At 42.0% G+C, this 27,097-nt stretch overlaps 1 protein-coding gene across 1 annotated transcript; it reads left to right on the top strand.

Moving 5' to 3' along the window:
• Positions 1–7,793: 7,793 nt before the first annotated feature.
• klf13 (Kruppel like factor 13) lies at positions 7,794–25,270 on the top strand. Its single transcript, XM_067502962.1, has 2 exons — positions 7,794–8,652; positions 18,985–25,270. Exons 1-2 carry the CDS (start codon positions 8,175–8,177, stop codon positions 19,299–19,301), a joined length of 795 nt encoding a protein of 264 aa, XP_067359063.1. The 5' UTR covers positions 7,794–8,174; the 3' UTR covers positions 19,302–25,270.
• Positions 25,271–27,097: the final 1,827 nt, after the last annotated feature.

Here is a 27,097-nt window from a genome sequence, read left to right on the forward strand (position 1 = left end):
TTTCTTACAGCATGCTTTCAGGGCTGCCTAAGTTGCTGTTCTGTTGCTGACCTACATACAACATTGCCATGTCAGCCCTTACAGTCAGCCTGCCCATGGATCCTCCAGACAGGAGGCTCCCACAGAAACATAGCAACAGAAACTCTCCTCCCACCTCTCTCCCCGCCCTCCTTCCCTTTAGAGCTATGCAAGCCTCGGTACATCCAGCAGACTCCAGGGTTGAGGGGGAAGGGACTGACTGAGTTAGCATTTCGAGATTCAAGATTTTAAAACTTTACTAATCCCAGAGGGAACATATGGCTTATTGTGCATTGTAGGCTGTGGCTTTGGGCCCATCAACACTGGCTGTCCTCCAACTCTGTTGAATTCCTGGGCTGGAAATTGGTCCTGCCGACGTTCGCTCAGTGTAGGACATTTTCCCCCGCTGAGAGACACTCACACCGTAAATCCAAATAAAGGCAACGTTTGTCACCACTCTCCCTAACTGGCTGCCATCTACACCTTCATAGCATCGTATAACACTTACAAGTAGTAATGACATTGGCTGCAACGCCCACGGACAGCTGATGGAAAATGATGACTACCTGTTTTATAAGCATGTTTGCTTTGCAGGAGATTGTGTTTGTGGCTCTGTTGCGTGCCTAGCAAAGCGGTCCGCCACGGATTGGTGACGCAAGGGAGCTATTAATACTATCTCAGGAACTCGATGTTCTCGCTCCGCCACTGGGGTCACATGAGGGTAAACAACGCGCGTCCTCTGGACGGTGCGCGAAACGACCAAACTACGCACACCGGGAAGACGCTGCAACTTTTCGCATTTCGATACCCCCCTCGCACAGGGCGCATCCTTGCGGTCAGCTTGGCTCATGCAGCGAGCCGAGGTTGTGCACTACTACTGCCTGTGCTGAGCCTCGCCCACTTGTGAACCCGGTGACTTCTGGGCGCACTCTGGTCCAAGCGGTGAAAACAACCGTGTGATGTAACAGTACCTCTTTAGAAATCGTATGTTTTGACATTCAACCTCACTATTTTCCCTCAGAACTCTCTGCGGCGCACATAACCTAAATGGGCACTTTTCACTTTGTCTGAATTAGAGGCCTTTAAAGGGGCACGATCTGTAGCCGAGGCACGTTTGCACTCGAAATCGAAACCAATGATAAAGATGGGTAAATGTCAGGATTAGCATCAATAACTAGAAAAGGCACAGATGACAAGAAATAGCTCGCAAAAGCTGCACAGTGGTTTTGTCACTCAGTAGTCTAATTGGTAATGTAGCATAAAATAGACAAGAGCATTATTATTCTTGTTGTTGTTGTTATTAATAATATTAATAATTCTTTAATACTTTATTATTCAACATAAACACATACAGTTGTAACAGGTGAATGTGGCGGCTATTAACAAATAATTGTCTGAAGCTATTCACTGCTTCCTATTTCAGTGTGAAGATTTTCCACTTTCCTGGGTTTTCCACTGTTAAAATATCGTAAAAAAAGAAAATCGTAATCAAACGCAGTCCTGTTGTTATACATTTAGATACAATGATACCTGTCTTGCATGGACATGAACATGGCTGGGTTCATCTTTTATGGGGGAGCTCCTGTTGAATGACCTTAAAATCACTCCATCAGCTATTTTAATATCTCTGCATCATGAGTTAATGCACTGCCTGCCGTGTTACCATCCAGTTGAACTGTGTTTTACAGTCAGGTCGCCCCCGTTTTCATGCTACACCACGGGCCTAGAAACACATCATTTCAGTCCACTGTATGTCTGCACATACTGTGGAATGACAATAAAGCTTCTTCATTCTTGAATCACCAATGCCTGCGAGGAACATCTTTTGCCACTGCATTGATCAATGCATTCTGAAGAGGACCACTACTGACCAGAAAATGGGTGCAAAAAACAAAACTGTGTCCGCTTCGCTTTGCTCTTTTGAGCTGTATCGGGCTGTATTATGGGTTGGGACAAAGCCAACACACTGTGATGGGAAGGAACAATGATGGCTGTACATAGTCATGGCCCAGGGTCAAATGAATGACATAGATTTCAGCTTATGAATTCAACATGATGGTCGCCACTTTCACGTCACAGGATAGAGCAGTTGTCTAGAAGAGGCTCTTCTGACACATTATGCAACAAATGATTAAGCGTGTTCTCTCAATGACTGTTGGGCAGCGCTCGTCTTTGTGGTGGTGAGCCGTGGAGGCAGCAACAAGGCGGAGGAGGCAGGCAGGATTAACATAGTGGTGAGAAAGACTGCCTCTGTTGGGCGGCTGAACACGGGCAGCCTGGAGGCACATGCAGAGGGAGGATGACGACCAAAGTGAACCCTGTCTTAAACAACACCTCCCACCCTTCTGCCAGCTGATGCAGTGACCCCCTTCAGCCTCTACCTCTTGCTTCAAATTTCTAGGACAGAGCTGTGTTTTTTTTTTTTTTAAGTGCCATCATAGTTTAAAATATTACTTTGACTTCTCATAACTCTCAACTTAGTGATTGTTGTTGAAGAGGGACCCCTACATGACACCATCTACCTTGGACTTTTTGGTCTGTGTTACTGTGCTTGTTAGCTTTACTTTTTTACTCGAATGTATTTGAGTCACTGCCTCCTCATAGCAAAAGTCTTTTCCATGTGTATGACTCTTTCACATTAATAGGTTTTACAAATATGCACATAGTGGAAAACAAGCTGTTTTTTGACAAGACTGCATCTGTGATGTACAAATGTGGACTTCTGCACTTGGTAATTTGAATACTGAAGTTCAGTCACCTCCTAAACTGATCATTCATTATCATTTGTTGTTTATTTAATACGTGTAAACATGACAGTTTGTGGTTTTATGGGGAGTTACTGTATGTGCCAGGCTATTTCTTGGGCAGTCTTTTCATCACTGTGACTTTGCCGTAATTATCTAAGACTTATTGTGATTAAAAAGCCCGGATAAATAAAGCAAATTGGCTGGGTAGAATCACGCTTTAAAACTTCTGTCATGTATATTTGGTTATTGTACTTATTAAACAAACATGGTAAATTATATTCTAAGTAGTGAGCTTTGGTTCTGTTCTAATTTTAGCTAGCTTTTATCTGTGGTACTTGTCAGCCTCAGTTCTCTATTTTGTCTGGACAGATGTAAAGGAGATGGCTTGTCTTTTTTGTCTATGAACGATCAATACTAGAACTGTGAGTCCGTATAATTTATTTCTTACTCCTAGATAAAAATTAATGCAGTATAATACAAAAGCATTGCAATTAATCCTTGGTGAGGATTATAATATTCAGTGTTGTATTGCTGATTTTCTTTTCTGTTGGAGAAGGAATCTGCAAACTCTCTTCTCCAAAGTAGGAAAAAAGTAGCCATCTCCCTTGTATTTCCTACGAATGTGTCTCAAGCATGAGTCCTTTCTGCCTATAGAAACTAAAATGCGGCTGAAATGAGAATCACAATTTTGTCTCCAAGCAGTAGGAGGGAAAACTTCAAGCTGTAATATATTCACCATACAGACAGAATAACTGAAAAATTAATACCAAACTCAAAGCAGCAAGGAATTGCCCCACAATGTCAAACTTTTCTTTCAAATCAAGCTCCTATCAGCCTTTGATTGACTTTACAAACTCAAAAACTTGAGAATAACTTGTAAAGAAGCAGTACATTTTGGAAAGTTGGACTCAAGGCAAATGGAAACATCCAGGGCATCATAAAGTGTAACTGATCTGTTCCTCAAACCTATTTGAATGTAACAGGATGATTTTTAAGAATAACAAAGAAAAGGAGCAGAGGCATGTGATCTCATTTGTACATGTGCCAGGTGATTGTTTGGCCTTCAGTGGGATCCTGAACAGCCCGATGTCTTTGTTTAATCTCCTTTAGCACTCTGTGTGTCTAATAGTCTTGTTATGACAGCGAAGTCTTGATGAGAAGGACCCAACACCACTGTAACCAGTATATCCTGCTAGACAGCAGGTAGGTCACACTTTGCAACAATAACATGTAGTTTGGACTTGTTTACTAGTCTCAGCTACGCCTGACTGACTCATTTGACCCTATGTGATAATTGTGTTCATACGTTTTGTCTCTAATCTGGTGTTCTTTCCCCCTTCAGTCAAAAGAACAAGGAACAAATATTTAACCTGTGACTTATTGAAACACCAGCACATGTAGTGAGTTGTTATAAGGAGGCTCCGGTGGGGGCACATTAAGATGGAGTAGTCTGTGCTACAACAACATGTTCAGGCTTTAACTCCTGTTTAACATTGTCAACATCATTAATAACCCGCCTTTTTTTCTGTGCAGGTGAAACCGTACCCTGTTATGTCATCATTAGTCATGGGGCCTGGCTGGTAACATGTGTCACTAAGTTTTGTTGAACAACAACAAAAAACACTGAAAGAATACCACTTTATTCACACCTTGATACAGGACCCTTCTGTACTGCTTGTTACTACTCAAATGACTTGGGCTTATTTTAATCAGTGAATATAGTTCATTATGATTTGCTTAAAACCCTGAATGCAAACTGTGTTATTCCTTTATGAATCAATAACAGATAAGACACAGGACATTTCCAGAAAGACTGGCTGTGCAGTTAAACACCCTTAAGTGCTTTATAACCTCTTCTGTTCTGATAAGAGTTGATGCCTTTTATATCAGTGAAGTGTGACAAGTTGGTGTGCCCTAGCAACTTCAGCATTGGATTTAACCCAGAAGGAAGTTAATAAATAATTAAAAACATCTTAGGAGGGATTTTTTTAAGGAGGCAGTGACCCAAATACATATGAGGAAAAAGGTAAAGCTAACAAGCACATTAACGCAAAAAAAAGTCCAAGGTAGATGGTGTCATGTAAGGTGCTCACCTGACACACAGGGAGCAACTTGGGGTTCAGTGTCTTCCCCAAGGACCCTTAGACTTGTAGCCTGTGGTCCATGGATGACTGCCTTAGCAACTGAGCAACAGCCACCCACGTACCAAAAAAAAAAGTTTATAACTTGATAACTTGATATATTGATGCTAAATGTTAGCTTACTAACATGTTAAAGTGGTGAATATCACAACCATTACACGGTCAGATGTTAACACAAAACCTTCGCTCGAAAACTAAGTTTTATTATTTTGTGTTTGTTGGTCTTTTTGCTCTCCGCCTTGATGTGACATCTCAGTCAAATTGTTATAGTGGTCAGGCTGTCCTTCTAGCTGAAAAACTCCTACAGATGGCATCACCTGGAGGAGTTTTTTTTCATCAGGAGTTCAGATAATGTCATCTGGGGGAGTTCTGTAAAAGTAGGTTGACTATGAGCACAAGCTTCATAGTATGATCAACAACACGACAAAATCTGAACTGAAGGTTCCTCCAAGTGATGTCATCCGGAGGCCTTTTCCAGCTAGACGAATAGACATAGTTAGGGGTGACTGTGGTGCAGGAAGGTAGAGCGGTTGTCCACCAATCTCACAGTTGTTGGTTCAATCCCCAGCTCCTCTGGTCACATATCAAAGTGTCCTTGAGCAAGACACTGAACCCCAACTTAGTTGCTCCTGGTGTGTGTGTGTGAATAAGAAGCAGTGTAAAGCGCTTTGAGTTCCAATAGGTAGGATAGCGCTAAATAAGTGCAGACCATTTACATATTTTTACATAGGCAAGTCAATGGGAAGTTTAATGGCATTTATGTACATGCACTACCCAAACTATAACCCAAAGAAGTTCGAAATTAGTGAAGGCGTCCCATTACAAAGAGAAATGAGGAGGCCAATCAAATAGCTCTTCCTGTCTGAGAACTTATGTGAGTGCCAGTCAGTGCGCTCTTTGGACAACATGCAAAGGGGGTTGGTGCTGGGATTTGGGAACGTACAAAAGGTCTCGTGAATCATCACATTGCTGCAGCGCTACAGAGATATGTTTCACTGTTTTGCTCTGATTTTTGTTCCTAATGATAACTTATACAGCTGCTTGTTACTTTTGGAGAGATTGATTGTATAAGCTGCAGCTGATTTCCTCACTGTCTCTTTTGGCTTAGTTTTGCTTGACACCCAGTGAGTTGATAAACACTTGCAGTTTCTACACAGCTCTGGGAAATAACCCTGTGAAAGAGGAACTAAACCCACTTGCCGTGCTCTTGATAGAATAGATCACAAGAGCACTGCATGAAACACAAGAACACCACGTTTTTGTGGTGAAAGAATATGTAAAATAATACAGCCAGATGGCCTTCTGAATGCCACATCGCCTTGCTCACACTGAACACTGGAAACTCTCTAGTGTGGGCTTTTGTGCACAGTGCTGAAAGTGTGCATTCATACTCACAGGAGAGCATCAGCTGTTGCAATGAAGGAGGTTTAATCCTGTATCAGTGGAGTTCATGTTGATTCCCAAACTTAATAAATGTGTTTCATATCTTAACCGACTGTGATTCAACACTGATCTCTAAGAGAAAATTATCCACAAAGCTGAAGTGTCCCGTGCTCCTAATCTGAGACAAGTGCATTCTGAAATCGTCTTTGATATAAACAATGGGTTAATTCTGATATACGAGGGGCATTCAGACCGGTCTGTTCTGCAGTAGCAGGTGTTTCAAAAGCTAATGAAAAAAGCTCTTTTGGATTTAATTCCAGGATTCTGGAAACAAGTTGAAACTGCGCAGCTGTAAAACCAATACCATGAAATAAATGGTTATCTAATAATGACAAAACCTTCGTATTGCACAGATTTGTATCTTTGTATCTCCTTCCTCCCCACAATGGTGCCACTTGTCTCTTGCCCAAGGATAAATTGAAAAAGACATTGCCTGTGGTGGCTGGCTGGATTTCAATTGGCAGGGACCACAGAGTTCCACAGAGGAGGGAATCGCTAGTTCCCTGAAAGTAAGCCACCACCTTCCAACACACGAACAAGCTGTTAATGTCACATTTAGCAGAGTTTTACATTTGCACTGGGCCATAATCATTGCAGAAAAGCCAAAGCTTTAACATGCACTTGTATTCGCACAATTAAAATAACCGTATTAAAAGGTAAACAGTATAAGTTAAATAACACATCCAAAAGAAATGTTTAACCATAACAGTTATCTCCAGTTGTGTTACATCACTACCACTTCTTTGCCTACAAAGTAATTAAAAGCCTTTGAGAGGCTGTGAGGAAGAATTATTTCCTCTGTGTGACTCTCAGCAGGCTAAGCCAGTGCAGCTTTCTGATCGAGGCAGGGGTCTCAGGGCATGCTGATCGCTCTAAGAAGGTAACACAATAATATTCAAAGTATCAGGGACATCCTATTCCATCAAGAACTAACTGACCTGACTAAATGTTGTCCTGGAAGTCATTTGCTTTTTTTTTTTATAATTTCCTCGCTATAAATTCAGCGGTGTATAAATAAATGTTGCACATTCAACAGGCAAATAGGAAAAGAAAAACTATACAGATTTTCCATCCACTCATATTTTGAGAAACCTAACTTGTTTTGTATTCTCGTGACATCAGTTGGTCACAATTTTGAAAAATTTGAATTTTGATTTGCCTCACATTTTTAACAGTTAAACAATTTGCACGCAGGCTTGTGCTCCCACCATAACATCCCACCCAGACTACAAATGTTTATTTAGTGCCTTAGTCCTTATCCCAAAGGTCTCTGCGGGCAACATACAGAAGGCCAGGAGACACATCGTCTGAATGCATGGAGGCAACCAGTGGGGAAACTTTTCCGTAAGTCGTTTGGTTCGGCGCTTTTCGGGACGCGCGGTGACCAATGAATGAGCGGCTGCACTGACGATGCTGCCGAGCGCTACCGGTCGACACGCCCCCAGCATGGATACAACCAGCAGGAACAGGCGCTCAGAGCCACGCTCACTATGCTGGAGAGCGTTCGTAGCCGCGATGGGAGTTAACACATCCAAGTTTCTAGAGTTCCTGTTACCGCTGTCGTTGCACTAAACAAAGACTTTGCTTTTCTTTTTTTTTTTTTTTTGTTCCTGTTTTTGTTTTTCTTGGTCTGAGCAGACAACTCTGCATTTTGTCCGAGGCGTTTCTTACACAGGATGTTAATGATATTGGAAAGCCGGGTAAGATCATAAAGTCAGTTCTCTCTGATGAGAACGACCTCCTCCTCTCCACCACTACTACACAAAGGGAACCACGGAACAAGTACTTCCCCCCCCCCCTCACACGCCGTCGTTGTGTTTCTTGAATGTCATTAGGAAGCAGAGGGGGATTTTTCAAAGACAAAATGGATCACTTTGCAGCAGAGTGCCTTGTTTCAATGTCCAGTCGTGCAATTGTTCACGCTCCTAAAGGGAATAGGGAGATTAAACCAGAAACCCCGTCCTCCTCCAAGAACGGAGAAGAAATAAAAGAGCCTTTGGTGAAAGACAACTCATCTCTTTTTGTGGTGGCGCGGATTCTGGCGGATTTTAACCAGCAGACTCCCAACAATGTTGCCGAGCAGGCAAAATTAAAGGATGAGAGCATGCCGAACCTCATAGATGATGGAAACTCTGCCACACCTACCACCATCTCCGATCCTTCGCTCAGACAAAGAGCCAAAAGATCGAGAGGTCGAATCGAGCAAGAATCACCTCAGAAAAAGCACAAATGCCACTATTCAGGTTGCGAAAAAGTTTATGGCAAATCATCCCACCTCAAAGCTCATCTAAGGACACACACAGGTCAGTTTCACTGGATGCAATGTTTGTTGCTGTGAACACGACTCATCGTGGTTCCCACGAGAAAGGATGGGTTTATTAAAACTGAGAATGATGATTAAAAAAGTGTGGTTTCTTTGACATTCAAGCTGCTATTTGTACAGAGGAGTTGGATGACTGCTGCGTGTTATCGAGACATAGGTTATTTATGACTACGTAGCCTATTAATACGCTAAAAGGAAATAGTGCGCACAAACAGCATAATAAAGCCAGAATTTGTGTGTGCTTTGATAATCTCAGCGTTCCTTTGACTTATATGAACTTTGCGTGATGTCCTCTTAATTTCAGAGGAGGGAGGGTGCCGAAAATAGTGCCACTCCCACTCAGGTCTCCGAGCTTTGTCACCGCTTTCCTCTTGTAGCCCCCCCCTCCACCCCCCGCATTGGACAGTATGTACAAACAGAAACTGCAGTGCAAATGCAGAAACAAATTACACCGATCAGATTTCCAGTGTTCTCCTGTGCACATCAATTAAGGTAACTTTGGGTTGTTTCACCGTAACATGATTAGAAATGTGCACACTGCAGAATAAGCCAAGCGTGCGCAAACATGGGCATGCAAAAAGTTTTAAAGATCGATCCAATAAGTGTACCGTCACACTGCAGAGAGAGGGAGAGAAAGAGGGGGGGAGGCTATAAAATGCGCTCCAGAATCAGCGGGATGTCACGTTTGACCTTCCTGAAACGTCTCCATATTTGCGCTTTGCATTCCGCCAGATAGGCTGCAGAAAAGGGAGAAAGATGTAGATCGACTCAAATTGGGGGGTTGATAAGAGCTGTGCAGTCGCCTGTCTGCCCCAAGCCCTTTGTTGTGATGTGCCACACCCCCGCAAGACAGACTGCCAGCTGATCTGGCCAGCAACAGACTCAGCTAGCTGAGCCTCGACCTAGGAGGCTTTCCTTGCCTCTGCTGTGTAGACTGCAGCTCACACTCCCTCTGCCCGCAGCTTTCCACCATTTTTCACACACACATATCAACCTGACAGACCAGAAGCAAAACAGACTTCTCTGTGTCACATAAACAACACCTTTTATGAACCGGACCTATATTTAGGTCATATATGTTCTATAGAAAATGGAAAAGCATCCATCTCCCCACAGAACATTAAATATGTGGGTCAACACTGTTTTGTATAATTTAGTTGTCTCAAATATTGGAAAAGTGTTGCCAGTCTTTTAAGTTATTTGTCGTATTGCTTTTGCCTGTCTTTTAAGTTGGAAGACACTTCCTTTTGGCCTGTGATTGGTTTGTGTTCCTTATTATCCTTTAAAAGAATTTCATACAGATGCCACATGTGAATTAGAATAACATAACATTAGTATAAATCTGTAAGTACACAAAAAAGGCTTATAATATGGTGAATGTTGGGTGTCCTGCATTGGTAGTAGTGTATTTGTGTTGATTTTATTTATAAGCTGCAGGTTGACAGCTGTGGTGTATAATCGGTGTTTGTCAAGCATCAGCTAACAGACTTGTACATAAAGGGGGATCTATTATACCCCAGCATCATTAGTTAAATGGCTCCCTAAAGGGAATAAAATGACTGTGTCTTGTGCACTGTGTGGTTTTAGTGCGGTTTTATTGCTGTCTATCAACCCTGCCTTTATCTCTTGCTGATTAAGCCTTTCTTTTATTTTGGGATGCAGTACTGTGTGTGCCCGTGAGATTGGTTTGTGTCCTATAATTTCTGATAATGATGATGGTTTCTGTTGTTTTATTGGCTAGTTAAAAACTGTGAGTCATCACAGTTCAGTTTTGCTGTCTCTGCTGAACTTGCAGCATTATTTTCAAAGTGCCAGACCCCAGCACAGTGTGCTTCCCTGCAGCCACGACCATGTGTTCTCAGTGCAGCATATTGCTAAGTATTAGCCCTGCCCTTCTCTCTTTGCCTTTTAAGCATTTCCTTCTTCATGGCTTTCTGTTTGGATATGTTTGTCCATCTGGCTTCACAATTGGTTTGTGTCCCATAAATTCTGATAATAATGACTGTTTCTGCTCATTTGATTGGATAGTCCCAGAATGTGGGTCATCTGAGTTCAGCCAGGCTGCCTCGGCCAAACTTGCATTGCTTTTATAGAGCCAGACTCCCTCAGTGTGCTTCCTTTCAGCCCTTACTAGCAGAGCCAAGAGAGAATAGATCCCAGCCCAGTCAGTCCTAGCCAAACACCACTATCTAATTGAGGGGGTAAACCCTGTTATAGACACTAAACAAAGAGCCAGGGAAAACGCGTCCTTATTTGACTTTTGTAACGCCCAAAGCCTCATCCTTGCAGCCTTTGCAGAGTGTGTTACTTGTCAGAGTGTAAGAGAAGCTGGAACATGAGACAAATGTATTTCATTTGTAATGTCTACAGCACATAAAAATCAATGAAATTAGAAGCTCAGAATGATCTTCATCCAGATGTAATGTTGTAAAAAAGGTGTCAGATTTATTTTTTTTGTTTTTTAGATGACATTTCTATTTTTGTTTATGTTTTGATGCTGTTTGTTGGCATTTGTTATTACTCATTGCAGCTCTTATGCAACCGAAATATGATACTCTTGCTGGTCATATTGTTAAATCAGTGTCAGCATATTATATATTGCAACATGTGTTGTTGTACTGCAGTTGTCTGCAAACTGTAGCAGCATTGTTATGGCTAAGTTCTCTCAAATAGCAAATGACCTCAGGCAGGAAGACAGTTTGGTCTGCCCTGGTTTTTCGAACACTTTGGAATAGACCTTTGCCCGGAAGGTAGTATAATTGAGCAGAATAAAACTTCATTTACAACAGTGTATTTAAAATTACAATTAGCGCTGAGCAGCAGTGTGTCTTTCAGGAAACAATGTGCTCAGGATCATTTACAGAGCTCACTGTCAGAGGATTTTGTTAGGAATAGCAGAAAGGCCTGAGAATTATCCCAAGTACTCAGGAACCTTATGAGTGGTTTTATGCATGTTATGAGAGGGACCCCAGTACGTAGCACACCTGGCAGTACATGCAGAATTTAAATGGCTTATTATACTGCATTGAGTTTGCTTCTTGTTCTTCATGTGGTTTCTCTCAGTATCATAATGCGGTATAGTCTTCTGAAGCTTAACTTATGATGAAGACTTATTTTTCTAAGAGGTGTCTTCTAGTCAAGTAGTACATAGCGGTCTCCGTCTATCCTCATTACTCTGCTCATGTCATGTCATGTCATGCAGACTGCATTTCTAAACGAGAGGTGACCCCTGACAATCTCGTTAGAAGTCGTGTCCTCTTCAGAAAAAAAAAAAAAGGGCTGGGCCTTCTGTGTCCCATACGACTGGGCCTGAGAAAAGGGCATTTTGTCAGTGTTTCCTTTCCTATAGGCTTGTTCAAACATATTTGAATCACCAGGAGTAACAGGGTCAATATTTCTCAAAGACAAAGAGTTTAATGACATTTTTCACAGTTGGTTTGACGTTTTGTCTCGTCCTTTTTTGCAATCTGCTGGGGGTATCTCCAATACTGAAAGATGGCTGTAAAGCCCTTACTGCCTATACTAAAAAATAAATGGCCCCACCTGGCAGCACAGTGGAGACCCAGTTATTCATGCATGCTTTCTGTTTAATGACACTTTTTAAACGTGAAATAATTCCAGATTCCACATGGAAAAAAAAGAAGTGGGAGTCTCTGATTATATACACTGCATCTCTGCCAGTGGTTTTATATTTGGCTGCACTTCTACAAAGTGCACAGTGTTCCTGTGTGGCTGGTGGCAGCGATGAGGTAGCAGGGTGGAGATGGGGTTTTCCTGCTCTTGCTTGAATCTGACCTTGGCACAGCAATATTTAAATACTCTGGGGCACAAGAGGTCAGTCTGTCTACCTGCCACACGGCAGGATTTCCACCACCCCTCCCAGTGAGCCACTCGGTGTGTCATAAAACGATGAGTCCTCTGTGAGGGGATACTCACTAGTTTCCATTTGTCCCTGTTCTGGTGCCATGGCAACTTCTGTTTAGTCTTCAATTAAATATCTCACTAGTATTTGGGATAATTGTTTTACAGTGAAATCGATTTTGCCATAGGATGAATCCTGATTGCTTCGTTGATCACCTGTCTTTTATTCTAGAGCCACCACATAGTTTTTTTTTTGATTTTAAGAGGTATGTCTTGACAAGCACTCTGCAAACTGTAGTAAGATATGCTACATGGTACCCATACCATTAAATGCAACAACTTCAGGGATCCTCTGACAGGCTGAAAATTAAATGTATACAAGCCTGAAACACTTATGATGATCTCAGCACCATCAGCTGTACTTGTTAGCATGCACACTAAACTTAGCATCCTTAACATGGCACTCATTAGATGATAAACATTAGCTTGTTAACATTGCTACGAGGAGCATGTTAGGTGATATCACTTTAGCACAGAGCACTGGAGAGTCCAGGCTCTCTGAGACTCTAGAATGGCTGTTGAGTCATAGTGTCTTTATAGATATACACATGAACAAATCTGCAGTAAATTAAGACATTTTCCTAAAACAGCTCTTTGGGCTGGTGAAGGCCACATGTAGCTGTACTTCTACATGTATATGTGTATATTGTGTCCACTCGAAACAAGGTATTAGTTAAATCTCCTTGATCCCTAGGATGTAAATAAAACCAAAGTGGAGCCACCATCTTGCCTGTTCTAATCCTCTGGTGCAGAAAGACATCTCCAAGGTGTGTTCTGGTGTGCATGCTGTACATATGCTGTCTCACACGTGGACTGTAGGAAGGGAACTTACTAACGTTGTAGTAATAACCTGATTTGACTCTGATTATGCAGGCAAGCATGCATGGTGGGCACTCATAATACTGAAAGGCCCCTGTAAGGCTGCTCTTTGGCTGTGCTGCTTTCGGTGGCCCACAGGGCTCATGTATTCTCTGGATGCTCTGGAGGCCTTCTATAAAAGCTACTCTGTCTATTCCCCTGACAGCCCCTCCCACCCTCCACCAGCCTGTGAAGCAAAATAGGTGCTAAGGTGATTTGTGTTGCGAGGCCAAACCCCAGCCACAGCTCGTGGCGTGGTGTTGATTACCAGCGGCAGGAAGAGAAGGATACAGACCTGTGGAACACTGCATTTTTCACCTCTGCTTTTCAAAAAAACTGCAAACCGCATCTCACATGCGAGGGAGGGTTGTGCAGTACAACGACAGAAAATATACAGTGCGGCAGGGCGGGGGTGGGGTGGAGGTCGGATACCAGGATATTTACTGTCAGTGTCCTCCTGTGATGTAGGTCATTTATTCAGCTGCATTTGCAGCTAATCTGATTAACATTTGAGGGGCTGTGAACTGTGCAGCAGAAAACACCGCTGTCAACTTACAGGTTTTCATCTGAGAGTTAGAATCTGACTGTGTCCACAGTCTTGTGTTAAGCACAACTTCAATAAGAAAGCAATGGCTGAAAATCACTGTGGAGCTAATGTCAGAGGGAGTGTTTTGTCTGTAGCTGAGCTGTTTATATTCCCTACGGTATGTAAGGTGTGTCCCCTTTCTCTGCGTGATAAATCAGACTGTGGCAGACCACAACACACTGGGGTGTGGCCTCCACAAAATAAGGAGTATTTTGTTGAGTCTTCGGGGAAGGAGAGCATAATAATTTCCCCGTGAGACATGAAAATATTTCTGTACCTCTCACCGGCAGAGTATCAGGTATTACACTGGGACAGCTGGCTCTATCCCCAGCCAATACCTCCTCTTATCTCAGTATGGTGAGTCCTCTCAGGATCTAGCAATGACTCTTTGTTTGGTGCTGAGAAGTAGGGATGTCTATCTCATATGAGCTGCAGTGTCACACTCCATCAGTGGAATGAGCTGGCATTGTACTGCGTTAGTGAGAGTCACGGATGACAGGGCATCCCTGCTCCCACCTGCTTCTGTGGACCACCTGTAAAAGCCCATTAATGGCAGCAGCTGTTTGCATGTCCTTAGTTAACTATAGTTTAAACGATAAGGAGACTGTCTGCAACACATCAGGGATGCAGGTTGTTTTAGCGTGCACTCAAGGCTGAAAGCAAGTGCCCACTCTAACTAATTGAGGCAAATGTGATGAGCTGGTCAATGCAGAAGTGCTATCCTGGCGTTCACCACTAAGATTTAAAGGAATGAAGTAAATGTATGGCTAAGTGTGTGCAGGAATCAGACGGCCAGTGCATGTGTCCGGGGGAATGTCAATAGCCCTGTGCAGACCAAACGGATTGAGTTACGCTTAGTACGCACAGCTTGCCTTATAGAAATGCATTACAGGAGTGGCTTTCCTGCTGGGAATGAGGCTGCTGCTATTGTTAACAACCTGACAGCTATAGGCCCACGAGGGGAGGTACACTATTCAACAGGAAGCAAGGTCTCTCTCTCAATAAAGACAAAAGATGATAATAGATCAAATGCTCCCTGGTTTTGCAGCTTACCCATGACAAGCTCGAGCTGGTCCTCATTACAAACACCAGGCCCACCCAAGGGCCTTTTGTTACTCCTGCAGAGACAACTTATTCTTGTTTGCAACAAAGTCTAAATGGATCTTCTGAGAAAACATGTTTTGAGTAAATGATTTTCTTGCTTATTTGACTGCTCTCCCACTGACTTGATTTTTTCATAGACAAACAGCCACGTATACTGTTTTGATCTCCGATGTTTTTCAAATCAAGCAGTGTCTTTTTTTTTCTTTTTCTACAGACCACAGACCTTTGTAAGCCTTTGTTGTTATTTTTGCACAAGCAGAGCTCCCATACCGCGCTGTGTGAACAATGAAAAGAGATGCTGCAAAACCCTAATGTATATTTACTGTATTGCTCTGCACACACATGTTTGTGTTTGTATCATCTTTGCATGTGATGGTGCATGTTGAGTGAGACGGTGGGTATATTTGGGTTAACCCTGTCTGCTTTAAGGGTTTTTGCTGATGAGGAGACTCCTCAATCATTTTAGCATTACCCAAATCCCATGAATGGTTGTCTGTTGGCAGAATAACTGTCTCCTGGTTGGTTACTGGTCGTAGTCTGTTGTAAACATGCAACAAAATTACAGGATTGCTCTGAGCTCTACTACTGGAGTGGTGGTGTCCCTCTCATTTCATGTTCCCAAGTTGGCTCTGCCGCTAAGCCAGCGCTAAAGTGCCAGAGCCTCTGACTCTAATGAGTTGTGATTTATAGTCGGACCCCAGTCTTACTTTCCTTTATTTATCCATTTGCTTCTAAAAATCCATAAAGGTAATTGAGCATCTTTCTTTCTGCTCTAAACTTTGGGAGACAGTGAACTTTCATTTCATTGTGATCTCTGCTTGATCAAAAGGAGCTGTATCTTTCCCCTTGTGACCCTGCAGAGCTATTTATTCTAGATCTTTTATGGCAGACTCAGACTGAGGATTCAGCTGTACACTGTGTAAGTTTGGCCCATGCCTGAGGACACACCAGGAATGTTATCTGCTCTTGCTTGAAATGCTGGTAGTTGTTGTTGGAGCAGGTGACTGAATTGAGTTCCTGTGCGGCTGCTCACGTCAAAAAGAGATTTGATCTCTCCTTTGCAGAAAGCATCCTTTACACCAGGGAGACAGATTCCATTTCTCTTAACCATTTCTGCAGAAACCGAGAAGCTAGACTTTCTAGATATGAATGAGAGGAAGATGAAGGGAGAGGAGCAGAGATGAGCTGTTTATTTACTGACCCAGTGGCCTCAGAGAGAACAGTTATATAACAAGAGTACCTGTGACATAATCGCCTTGGCTTGGAGGGGGGGACACTAGTGCTTAGTAGAGGTAGTACAGTTTGCATGCATGATGTAACTCACTTTACGGGTAACTGGGTCACTGTGTTCGTTGGGGAAGCTTTCCTCATTACCCCCCTCCCCACTGTGTCCTCTGTAACTGACACATTCTGAGAAAGACACACCACACCCTGGATCTGGCACACTGACAGAAATGGGATAACCTATTGGTTGGACCGGGCGTTAAAGTCGCCCCAGATGGGAAGAAGAGCAGGGTAAGGCGAGGAGCTCACAGAGATGCTGAGTAATAGCTGTGAGTCTACTGAAAAACCTTGGAGACTTAAATCCTCCTACCACAGTGTAATAGACCTTATTTCCATTCAAGATCAAAACGTCAGTTTCCTAAACCCCCTCTTACTAGAAATTGTTTTTACTCCCATATGGAAATCCCAGTCTTTGTGTTATGAAACAACACGTTTTGTTTTTTGTTTTTTTGTCATGCATGGCAATTTTAATGCATTCATATATTCACTAACTCCCAAAAGTAGTTTGGCAAATTAGACAATATATCATTTAATTGAGCATTTTCTTAGAAGTCATGGAGCTCTAAATAATTGGAAATGTCTCGGTGAGTTGCTGTTGGATACCTGATGCTTCCACCATGACTGCATCGGGGCAGTTAGACTGGATATCTCAGCCGAGCTCTCTGGTGTCTGGTTAAATATTAATGTTGTTGGATCCATTACTCTGGTTATTAAGCCTTAAGCAGCCAGCAGAGTTTAGATCTGCTTTTTTGCCAAAAACCCATTTTGGAGTGCCAGGTGGCGGAGCGGGCTGCTTTCTCTTGCTAATAAGGTATTGAATCAGACCATCACGAATGTCTTCGATGAGGTTACTGTCTTAAAATCTACACTGCCTCATATTTTTCTCCATGCTGTGTTTCACGGAGGGTATAATCCAGAATATAGAAATGGGGTCAAACAACCACTGCCCCCTCATCTTTAAATCTTCTCTGAATTGTAACTCAAACTTTGTGCAGGCCAGTTGGGCGTGTTTCTTAGTGTGTAAACTCAAACAGAAGAGAGCGAACAACGCAGATATTTGCAGGGACATTTTTTTGTGTGCAACCTGTATATGCAAATGTCTGTGTGTGAGTTACAGAGTTTATGTACACGGTATGAGCCTACAGGAACTGAAGGGGGCAGGGCTGACTGAGTTTGTCTGGAGCTGAGGTGAGGCGTCAGAAGCAGGAACACTGTCTGGACTTGCTCCGTCTGTCTGCATGTTTTGTAACCATGCAGTATGTGGGGTGGGGGGGGGGGGGGGGGGGGGGGGGGGGTGAGACTAGTAGTGCACTTCTTGTTTTAAAACTGACTGGCATCAGGTAGCAAGTATTTGATGCTGAACAGCGCTGTTTCCATTGTGGGCCATAAAGAAACCACAGAACAAAGAAAACATTTGGCAGGCCTGCTCCGATATGCTCATTTGTCATGCCACCAATAAACATTCACATATCTCTCTGACCTTACTTCAGACCTTTGGCATAGGCTTCCAAATGGTGATTGAATACTCTTATTCTCAGAAATAAACTATGCAATTTAAAAAGCATATACTGCCATTTTGAAAATAACTGTAAGGTTGCATTAGTGAATATATGTAGCTATTGTCAGGCAGAAAGTCAATGGAGTAGAAATAAGTGGAATGGAATTATAGAGTTGTTGGTTGTATAATGCTGCGTTTAAGCTCCATGCACACGGTTTCCACATCAGAATGGAAGGAAACCACAAGATATATGGTACCATCTGGCTTTAAGTAGATTCGTGTCAAAGCCCACTTTTATTGCATGATGAAGGGGGGAAGGGTGTAATTTCCCATGTGCCGAGTCACAGATAGTTGTATGTTGGAAAATGGGCTGGGTAACCATTGTGAGTGTGATTAGCATCTGGAGCTTAGATAATTAAACTGTGTCTGCTCCTTAACCATAGTGCCAATTTTTAGGTGATTTACTCTAAATCCCAGAGAGCCTTTTTGTGCCAGTTTATTTATTTATTTATTTTGAATTAGTCTTGATATGGTTTGGAGTTATATAAAGGATACTTTTAATACCCTTTCTAACCCTCTTATCAGGAAAAAAACCCAGAGTATAGAAAACAGCACTATCTTGTTTAGCAGGACCTACCTTCTGTGAAAAAAATGCCTGTTTGACTTGTTAACCTGTGGAGACTTTGTAATGAGTCACTACTCTCACTGTGATAAACTGCTTGGTACATGTGATCAGAGGGTCGGAGGGCAGAAACATGAACACATCAGTGAGTTCGTTTAGTTTTACGTTTCACCCACCAACAATTGTATCAGTACTACTACAGTATTCAGGTGATTCATAGCGCAAACAGTAACTGAAGCACTTAGGGGGAATTTGGTATATTTTGGCCCATTTGGTACAAATGACATATTGTTTACATTCCTACCCACTATTCTCCCAAGAACAGATTAAAAAAACAAACTCTGATTTGAGATTTTTAGTTCAGATCTGGGGGCGCTGCTATTGTCTTGGGTTTCTTGTGTGATTACACTAATATCTCTTTCCCCTTTTGTGTTTGCAGGGGAACGGCCTTTCCCATGCACCTGGCCCGACTGCAGTAAGAAGTTTGCTCGCTCCGATGAGCTGGCCCGCCACTACCGCACCCACACAGGGGAGAAGAAGTTCGGCTGCCCGCTCTGCGACAAGCGCTTCATGCGCAGCGACCACCTGATGAAACACGCACGCCGCCACTCAGATTTCCAGCCCGGCATGCTGAAGAGGCCTCACGGCATCAGTGGTGGCAGCACCACACGTCCCAGCTCCCTCAGCGACTACAGCCGCTCAGATGCCTCCAGCCCCACCCTCAGCCCCACCCTCAGCCCAGCCAACTCGCCTTAAACTAAGACCCAGTCGCACTTTCCGCCTCGGACCTGTGAAGCCTGTGTTGTCTTTATAACACTTGTGTTGCACAGTTGTCAGCAACCTCCCTTTGCTATTCCTCCGCTTGCTGTGGTGTACCATACTGTACATAACTGCTTATTGTAGTGCAATTACTTGTGTGATCCAAAAAGAAGGTAATGCCTTTCCCAGATGGCAATATTTACATTCTGTACCATATGTCTGTGTTTTCTAGCTTATGGTCATGGCTAGTTGTCCAATGTATATCACAGTCAGCGAAACAAGGTTTAGAAGAAAAAATATGGACACCCTGACAAGTCTTATCAATATTTTGGGGGTTTTTTTTGTTACTTTTTCAACGGGTGAGAAGAAGGGGTACACACACACCTCAGGATTGAAGACATTTGCTATTTCTGTAATACCACAGTACTAAACAGTACTCACATTGACTGCACAATATACTCATCACTTTACTCTGAAATTCAACAGGGGTTGAATTTTGCGCCCTGCTCAGGGATGGCCTTGTTAGCTTGAAAGAATGAACACAGTGAAGAGAAACATACAGTACATATATAGCAGCCTTATATTCCACACAGTTTGCACTCTTTGTTTTTTGTTGGTTTTCACATTCGAGAAAACGAGCTACACAGTCAATCGTCAAACACAAAACCCATGTCCTGTTCTACCTTGTGTTCTGTAACGTGTGTAAAAAAAAAAAAGAACTTCCAAATCCCCATATCTGTAAACAAAATACATCTGTTCCTCCTCTGCAACGTTACTATTCAGTTGCCATTACACTGGGTTTACTTTGTACGTCGTTAAACTGCAGTGTGCAGTGTATACTATAAATGTGCACTACAGGAGGATTGGGATTATTTTGGGTAACAGTTTTTTTTATATAAATACACTCAGTTGAAGAAATTTTGAAACCTTTAAATAGAGACAGTTAAGTTTCAAAGCAGCTGTTCACGCTTTTCTGAAAATGCTGTTTTAGCCAATATTTCACACAAAATGGGCACAAAGGGGACTTTAGTTGAAACAATGTTTATCCCTTGCTCAAGCACATAGGAAAAGGTACCAAAGACAAAAGTGAATGAAAGCTTTCTATTCAGTCTTGTAAGCTGCCCTTCATTGAGGCCTGGGACTGGTGGTTGGCAGTATCGCAGGTAGAGCCAAGCAGCCTGCTCATTTCCCTCCTCCCTGGCTCTGCCCTCTCTGGGCTCCCTGGAGGAAACAGCTGCATCCTACAAGAAGGTATTCACAGCGCATAGGAGGAGCGCTAACATGCCATTCCCAAGGAATCCTCCCTCACCCATCCGGCTTTACCTGTCCCGTCAAAGAACGGTGACGCTCCAAGTGTGCCAGATTTCTTAAGGTCACTTGGAGGTCGAATGTAAGCCAGAGTGTCGGGCAGATCCGAGCTGGCCTGCAACACGGTGGAACACAGTGCAAACAATGCAGCTATCTGCAATAGGCAGGCAAGAGAGGGCAGGTCCTGATAAAAGAGGAGAGGTTTATCACACGCTGTTCAGCACAGTGAAGCTGACACCCAACTGTAGACACCCCCATCTCCTCCTACTTCCTCAACTCTATTCTGCCCTTCATCTGTAGAAACTGTGAGCAGAAAAATGGCTCTAATTAGTGGGTCGATCCAGCCTGTAGGAGAAGAGTTGAAAGAGAAGTTGATGAACAACAATACTACCTAGACAACACCGGCAGTGTGGGTGGGATGTACCCAAGTCTATCCTTAGCACAGGGAGAAATCCTCTACTGCCGCTGGAGAGTCAGATTTCACAAAGCCAAGGAAAACTCCAAATTTTCACTGATAAACCAGAGCTCTCAAACAGCTGCTTTCAAACTTCTCTCTCACAATAAGGGGCTTTTAAATTGTTGTAAAAACATTTGAAGCAAAATGAACATATCAGCAAAGCGCAGTGCTCACCAGCCTCATGTCATCCTGCCTGTGAAGCTTAGATGTCCCGTGAGAAAGCTGACTTGTGTTTTCTAGACAGACATGCCTCAGTAAGTCAGGCAAAAGGCACAGTAAACTTTCCATGGAAATAGGCACCGCTATCAAAACTGCCGCAGCCCCGCCAGTCTGTGTTATGCCTGCATTTTATTTTAATGCTTCAGCACTATGGTTGGAAATAGTTTCATCCATGTAGTTTGCTCCTGTCAGACCCCTTCAGACTCTTGCCAGCATTAATTGAGTGTGTTAGCTTCATCCTCCGGCAAGTCGACGATCTCCCGCCCCGTAGTGCCGTGCATCGCACTATATGCATGTTAATAACTTCATCCTGAAAGCGTAGAGGGTTTTCGAGGCGGTCTGGCAGGTGTAGGTTCATGAATGGCACTCATTGTCCCCAGTTCTCCACAGCAGCCATCCTTCTAAAGTTGGGAAGAATTGGCTGTCACATCCTCCAAAAGAAGACATCCCTTATTTAGCTTGAATGCAGTAGTTTCCTCAAAACACCGCAAAAACAACCCTCTGTATAATGTTAATTAAGATGTAAAAATAGTTTCCAGGCTGCATGATGACACCTTGAATGTCACTGATCAGCAGCTCTCACTGAAAGAAGAACCAAGAGCATTTCGCGTTTACCATCTCCGTAAAAAAAGACCCTTTGATTTTTTTCTAGTCATTGTTGAGCGGCTTTTTTTTTTTTAATTTTTTTGGTGGCATAATCCATTCATTTTGAATTTATAAATTTGTAATGTAACTTTCTCTTGCAAAAAAAAAAAAAAAAACTTTGAGTAGCTCACCCACAAACACGTTTTCATTATTCACGTCTTAATCCATAGTCTGCACATTTACCTCAGGGTCGGCATCTACAAAGCAGATATGGGACAGTCTCTGGATTTAGTTGTAGCATCGGTTGCTGCAATGAGTTGTCTGCCAGCCTCCCGGCGGTGTTTCTGGGTGCTTAATGCTCACTGCTGGTCAGTGTCCAACCACACTGGAAACACAGCATCGCCCCTGTACGGGCTCCTGGTTTGATGTCCTCACAACATCTAACAGTCCTCCTTTAAGCCTTAGTAAGCACTGGGCACTCCTTTGACCTCAGCGTCAATGGACAGCACATTACATATAGTCAACAGGAAGCTTGTACCATCTCAAAATAAAGTGACTGTGATATTTTAAACATCCCAGGCTCTCCATCCACCCAGACTGCACCCGTAACGTGTAGGCCTCCACAGGCAGAGTGTCTCATAACGTTTATTCTCACTGTACCAAAATTACTTGAATAATCAACACGAAAGGCCATTGAACACAGATTTGTACATGACCATTTTTACTGTATTAGCTTTGGTTGTTAAATAATTATTAATCTATCTGGAGAAATATGTATAGTCTTTTTTTCTAGGTTGTCCATTTTCTTCAGATCACTTTTGTTTGAATTTATTACAACATTAAAGTTGACTGTTGACTGTCTGTTGGGCCATTTAAAGGCACCATTTTAAGTTAAGTAACATAATTTGAAGCCTATTGATTGGGGTTTGCCCCTGTATTTAGTAACACTTAATACCCTTTTGATGTCAGGATTCAGATTATTCCATGTAGCCAATAAGTGTGAAAATGAAAAAAAAAAAATACAATTGTTATGGAGTCTTTGATAAGAAGACCTCTATGTACATCAATTTCAGGTGGAATGACCTGTTTTCATTATTTTGTTTTTCTTTTTGAGTTTTCCATAAGAATAGAGACCACAGCATTGTGAGTTAGCAATCTAGTCATTTTTATTACTGCTTTGTTTTGTCTCATATAAAACGCTTGTGTAATTTCAAAGATCATACCTCTTGAAATATTTCACTTTGTTGTACCTTCATATCTTTTGAAAACATTCATCATGTAGCTTATATTTGTTTGATGAGTAGCACAAATAATTGGTGGTTTTACAGTATTTGTCCCTACTTGAGTGAAGAAGAAAAGAAAGAGAGACTTTTCTGTTTGAAAAGAAAAAAACACTGGGCTTTTATATAATGATCCCATTTTGTCCCGATACTGCACATCCTTAGAGATTCAGAAAGTAATATTTACAGGGGGAAAAACATACTTTTATTATTTTATGTTACAAAAATATTTAAACTGTACCTTCCTTGCTGTGTTCTACATACTTGTCATGGTTTAAACATTTACTATGTGATGATGTCAGCTGCAAAGTACATTGAAGCTCCCTTTCAGCATTTTGTAATCCACCTTTACAATGTAATCCGAATTAGATTATAGATTTTGACATTTGTCGGAGAAAATGGACTTGACACCGTGATAAAATACCTATACAAGGTTTCTACAGTGTATGATTCCATTTTTTTCTTTTAATTGTAAATATACATGATTTGCTTACTGCCTAGTATGTAAAGAACTAACATCAATATTATTTAAAAAGTTCACATTAACTGATTGGACTGATTTTAACTGAAATCTTTATCACTGAGCTCAACATAGAAGCGTGATTAATGCAATTGTGTGCCAAAACTATAATGGTAACTTCATAAAGATGATAAAATGGAAAAGAATAGATACCAGACATTTAACAAACTTGTACAGTTTCATAAAGTGTGAGATGTTTTTATGGTATGTACAGGATTTAATGAAGCAACTCTGCATATTTAATATGCACATGTTCTAAGTTAAATATTTCTTTTTTGCTTTATGTAAACATTTTGATTGTGTAGCTTTGTGTTTATTTGGTTCTTATTTAAGTTTGTCTTTTTTTTTTGTTTTGTTTTGCTGTACAATAGTCAAGCAATGTATAATGGTTTATTACAGGTATATTTGACATAAACAATCTAAATGATAATGAACATCCAACCATTCCAAAGGATTGAAATTTGCATTTGCTATAAATGTGCTGCTTACATCAACCTGATGCATCTTTGTAAGTTATGAATAGAAGTCTGTCCTGACTGTGAGGTTTTTACATGTTGTGAGTTGTGCATAAGGTACGTTTCTCATTGTCAGCATTCCCCAGGTTATATCCCTCCTCTCTTCTCTGCAAGCTCTTTGTGTGGGTTAAACCAATCTGAGTGAGAACCATACATGCAATATTTAAAAGTAAAGGACATACAGTGCATGTCTTCCCTCGCGACAAAGGCCTGAAGGTCAGGATAATCCTCGAGAGACAGCTGTGATAGAATAGAAAGGTTCTTGAGCAGCGAGAAGGAGGTTTGCAATGTTGAAGCTCCACAGTGACAAAGTGTTACCAAAGGCTTTGAAGGAAAAGATGAATGTTGGCAGTAAAGTCTGATCCCATGGGTTCAATCTTATATGCTCATAGTGTTGCTCAGTGGATTGTTTTACTTGATATGGACCTTTTTCTACAGCTCAAATAAGCAATTTTTCAATGCAATGTTTTTTTAAGTACCTTAAATGAACAAAGCCCTTTTAATCATATGAGCAAACAAATTATGAATTATTCCCTTACATGAAAAGAGACAACCTCTCACCAGGCTTTTCAGTTCTGTTTCCTGTACCTGTTTGTCCTCGATGTACCTCCTCAGTGTAATGTTGGTATCTTGATACCTCCGTGTGCTTCTCCTCTGCCCATCACCGTCAGTTGCCTGTTGTAGTGACTCCATGGTGCTGCTTCCCCTCTCAGCACCAGTATAATCTAATCTGTAAATAACTTTCAACTCAGCTACGGCCAGTACATTCTCCTCCGACCTCAGTCTAACCTTCAGGTGTCTTTAGTTTTTTTTTTTTGTTTTCTCTCAGCAAACCAAAATCACTGCATCACTACAAGTATTACAGTTGTACAGCTCCTTGGATTCTACACACATTTTTATGTGCTGGTCTTAGCTGCTCTGCTGTATCTTTTTATGGCATTATTTTTTACATGTTAGACAATATATTGTGACCATGTCCTATGCAAATATGAAAAATAACAGATTGTTGAAAAATGTATGTTGTCATAACTTGTATGCATGAAATAGTGAAGTTTACATTTGGAAATAAATTCATAAAATAAGCAGCTACATTTCCTTTGTTTTAATTACACTGATTTGTCTGAACAGCAGCTAATCTTGCTACAAAAGTGGCAATAATACATTATGGGGTAATAATAAGTGCTATGTTTATTTGCTTCCTTCTTAAAAGTTAGATCAGAAGATTCAAACCACACTTTGACTATATGCTACAGTAAATATGAACTAGTCAACCTAAGCGAACCTGATGCTGCATGGTTATATTTACCTGACAAAATGATGAGTGATATCAATTCTTTTGGCTAATTTGACCAAACAGGTCAAACAAATCTGTAGCAGTTAGTCCAGGATCTTACTTAGTAATGTGAGTTACTCTGGCAAACATTGTCCACCATAGCACTGGCCTTCTGGTGGTATCATTAATGGCAGCAGAGCCATAAAACCTTGAGTGCACTGAAGTGAAGTGTGTTTTTGTGCTCCTGATCGCTTTTTCTTATAAACCCGACATGTGCTTCACTGTGGTTCTTAAAACAGGAAGTACACATTGTTCCTTCATTGCACCCATGCAATTATTTACAGTAACTGCTGGAGTATCAACAGTGGGTGGGGTACTCGTTCTTTGTATGTGACTCCTCCTCGTAGTGTTTTTGCGCAACAGCTGATTTACTACAACTTGTGGCCTACAATACGTCTGTGCAATGTGCATTTTTAACTCCAAGTGACACACAAAACCTTGCTCCTAAGTTGAGCGTGTCCACCGACACCAGCTGAGATCACAGGCGTGGCCTTTCCTGCTCACAATGGATCATGCAAAGTGAAAGCAAGAGAAAGAATGAAAGCAATACAATTCTTCATAAGGAGCCTGGTGTTCTCCCTGCTCAATCTGTACACCTCCTGTCTCCAGGCAGGTTGGAGCTACCAGCACACCACATTACACAAACAGACAAGCTGCCACCCCTGGCACTGCCACAATTTGGTGTGCCATCACAGCCGGCATGTTCCCAGAGCTGTTTTTTCCATTAACATTTGTGTGGCAACATGATGGACTTGTGCAAATTTTTTTTCCCATCTGTATGTATTTCTAACACACTTTTGATGGTCTTAAGCTTTAAGCATTGGGAGGCGAGCTGTTGAAAAGTGAGCTCCTAAATGTACGGAATCTTATCTTAGCATCATTGCACTGCTTCTGGGCACGAATTTCATTAGTGTCCCTTTGCAGACCACTGACTGAGCCGATTCACACATATCTCATCATATTACAAGAAAGATCTTGGATTTTACTGTTTGTGTGGGTGAGACACATATTCTCTTTTAGTTGCGTGTCTTTCGATCACGTGTTTATTTTCAAGATGACACATTTCTTCCTCCGTAGTGAGTTATATTGCTGCAGATGCGGAGCAAAGTACAAACAGTTATATGAGCAGTGAGAGCACATCTATGCTGGTATCACCCAGCAGACAGGATGTGGGGGAGGAGGAGGAGGTTTCAGTTTGACTGATTTATCTCTTCAGTCACCCCTTCTCTTTGAATTATCAACTCCTGAGACCCAGGCTCCAGGTAAATTTCTGAATGCAAAACCAACTCAGGTATTGACAGAATGCTGTGAATGTCAAAGCATGAATTATCTTGAATGAGAAAGTACAGAGAAAGTACAGCAGAGTGTGAGAGAGATGGAAGATCAGGAGGTGGGTGGCTGGTGTTGCCCGGCACTCACTGGTGCACCCAATCTACACACTCAAAGTCCAATGTGTGGGAGGCTTTACGAGCTGGAAAATGGTCTCTGCTTCACTGAGGTACGTGAGCTTTAAGATTCAGTGGAATTAATCCACAGCAAAGGAAGGAGAGATGTGGTCAGCAGGAGCAACACTGGT

This window comes from Channa argus, chromosome 4, assembly GCF_033026475.1.
Source record: "Channa argus isolate prfri chromosome 4, Channa argus male v1.0, whole genome shotgun sequence".
NCBI classification, from domain to species: Eukaryota; Metazoa; Chordata; class Actinopteri; order Anabantiformes; family Channidae; genus Channa; species Channa argus.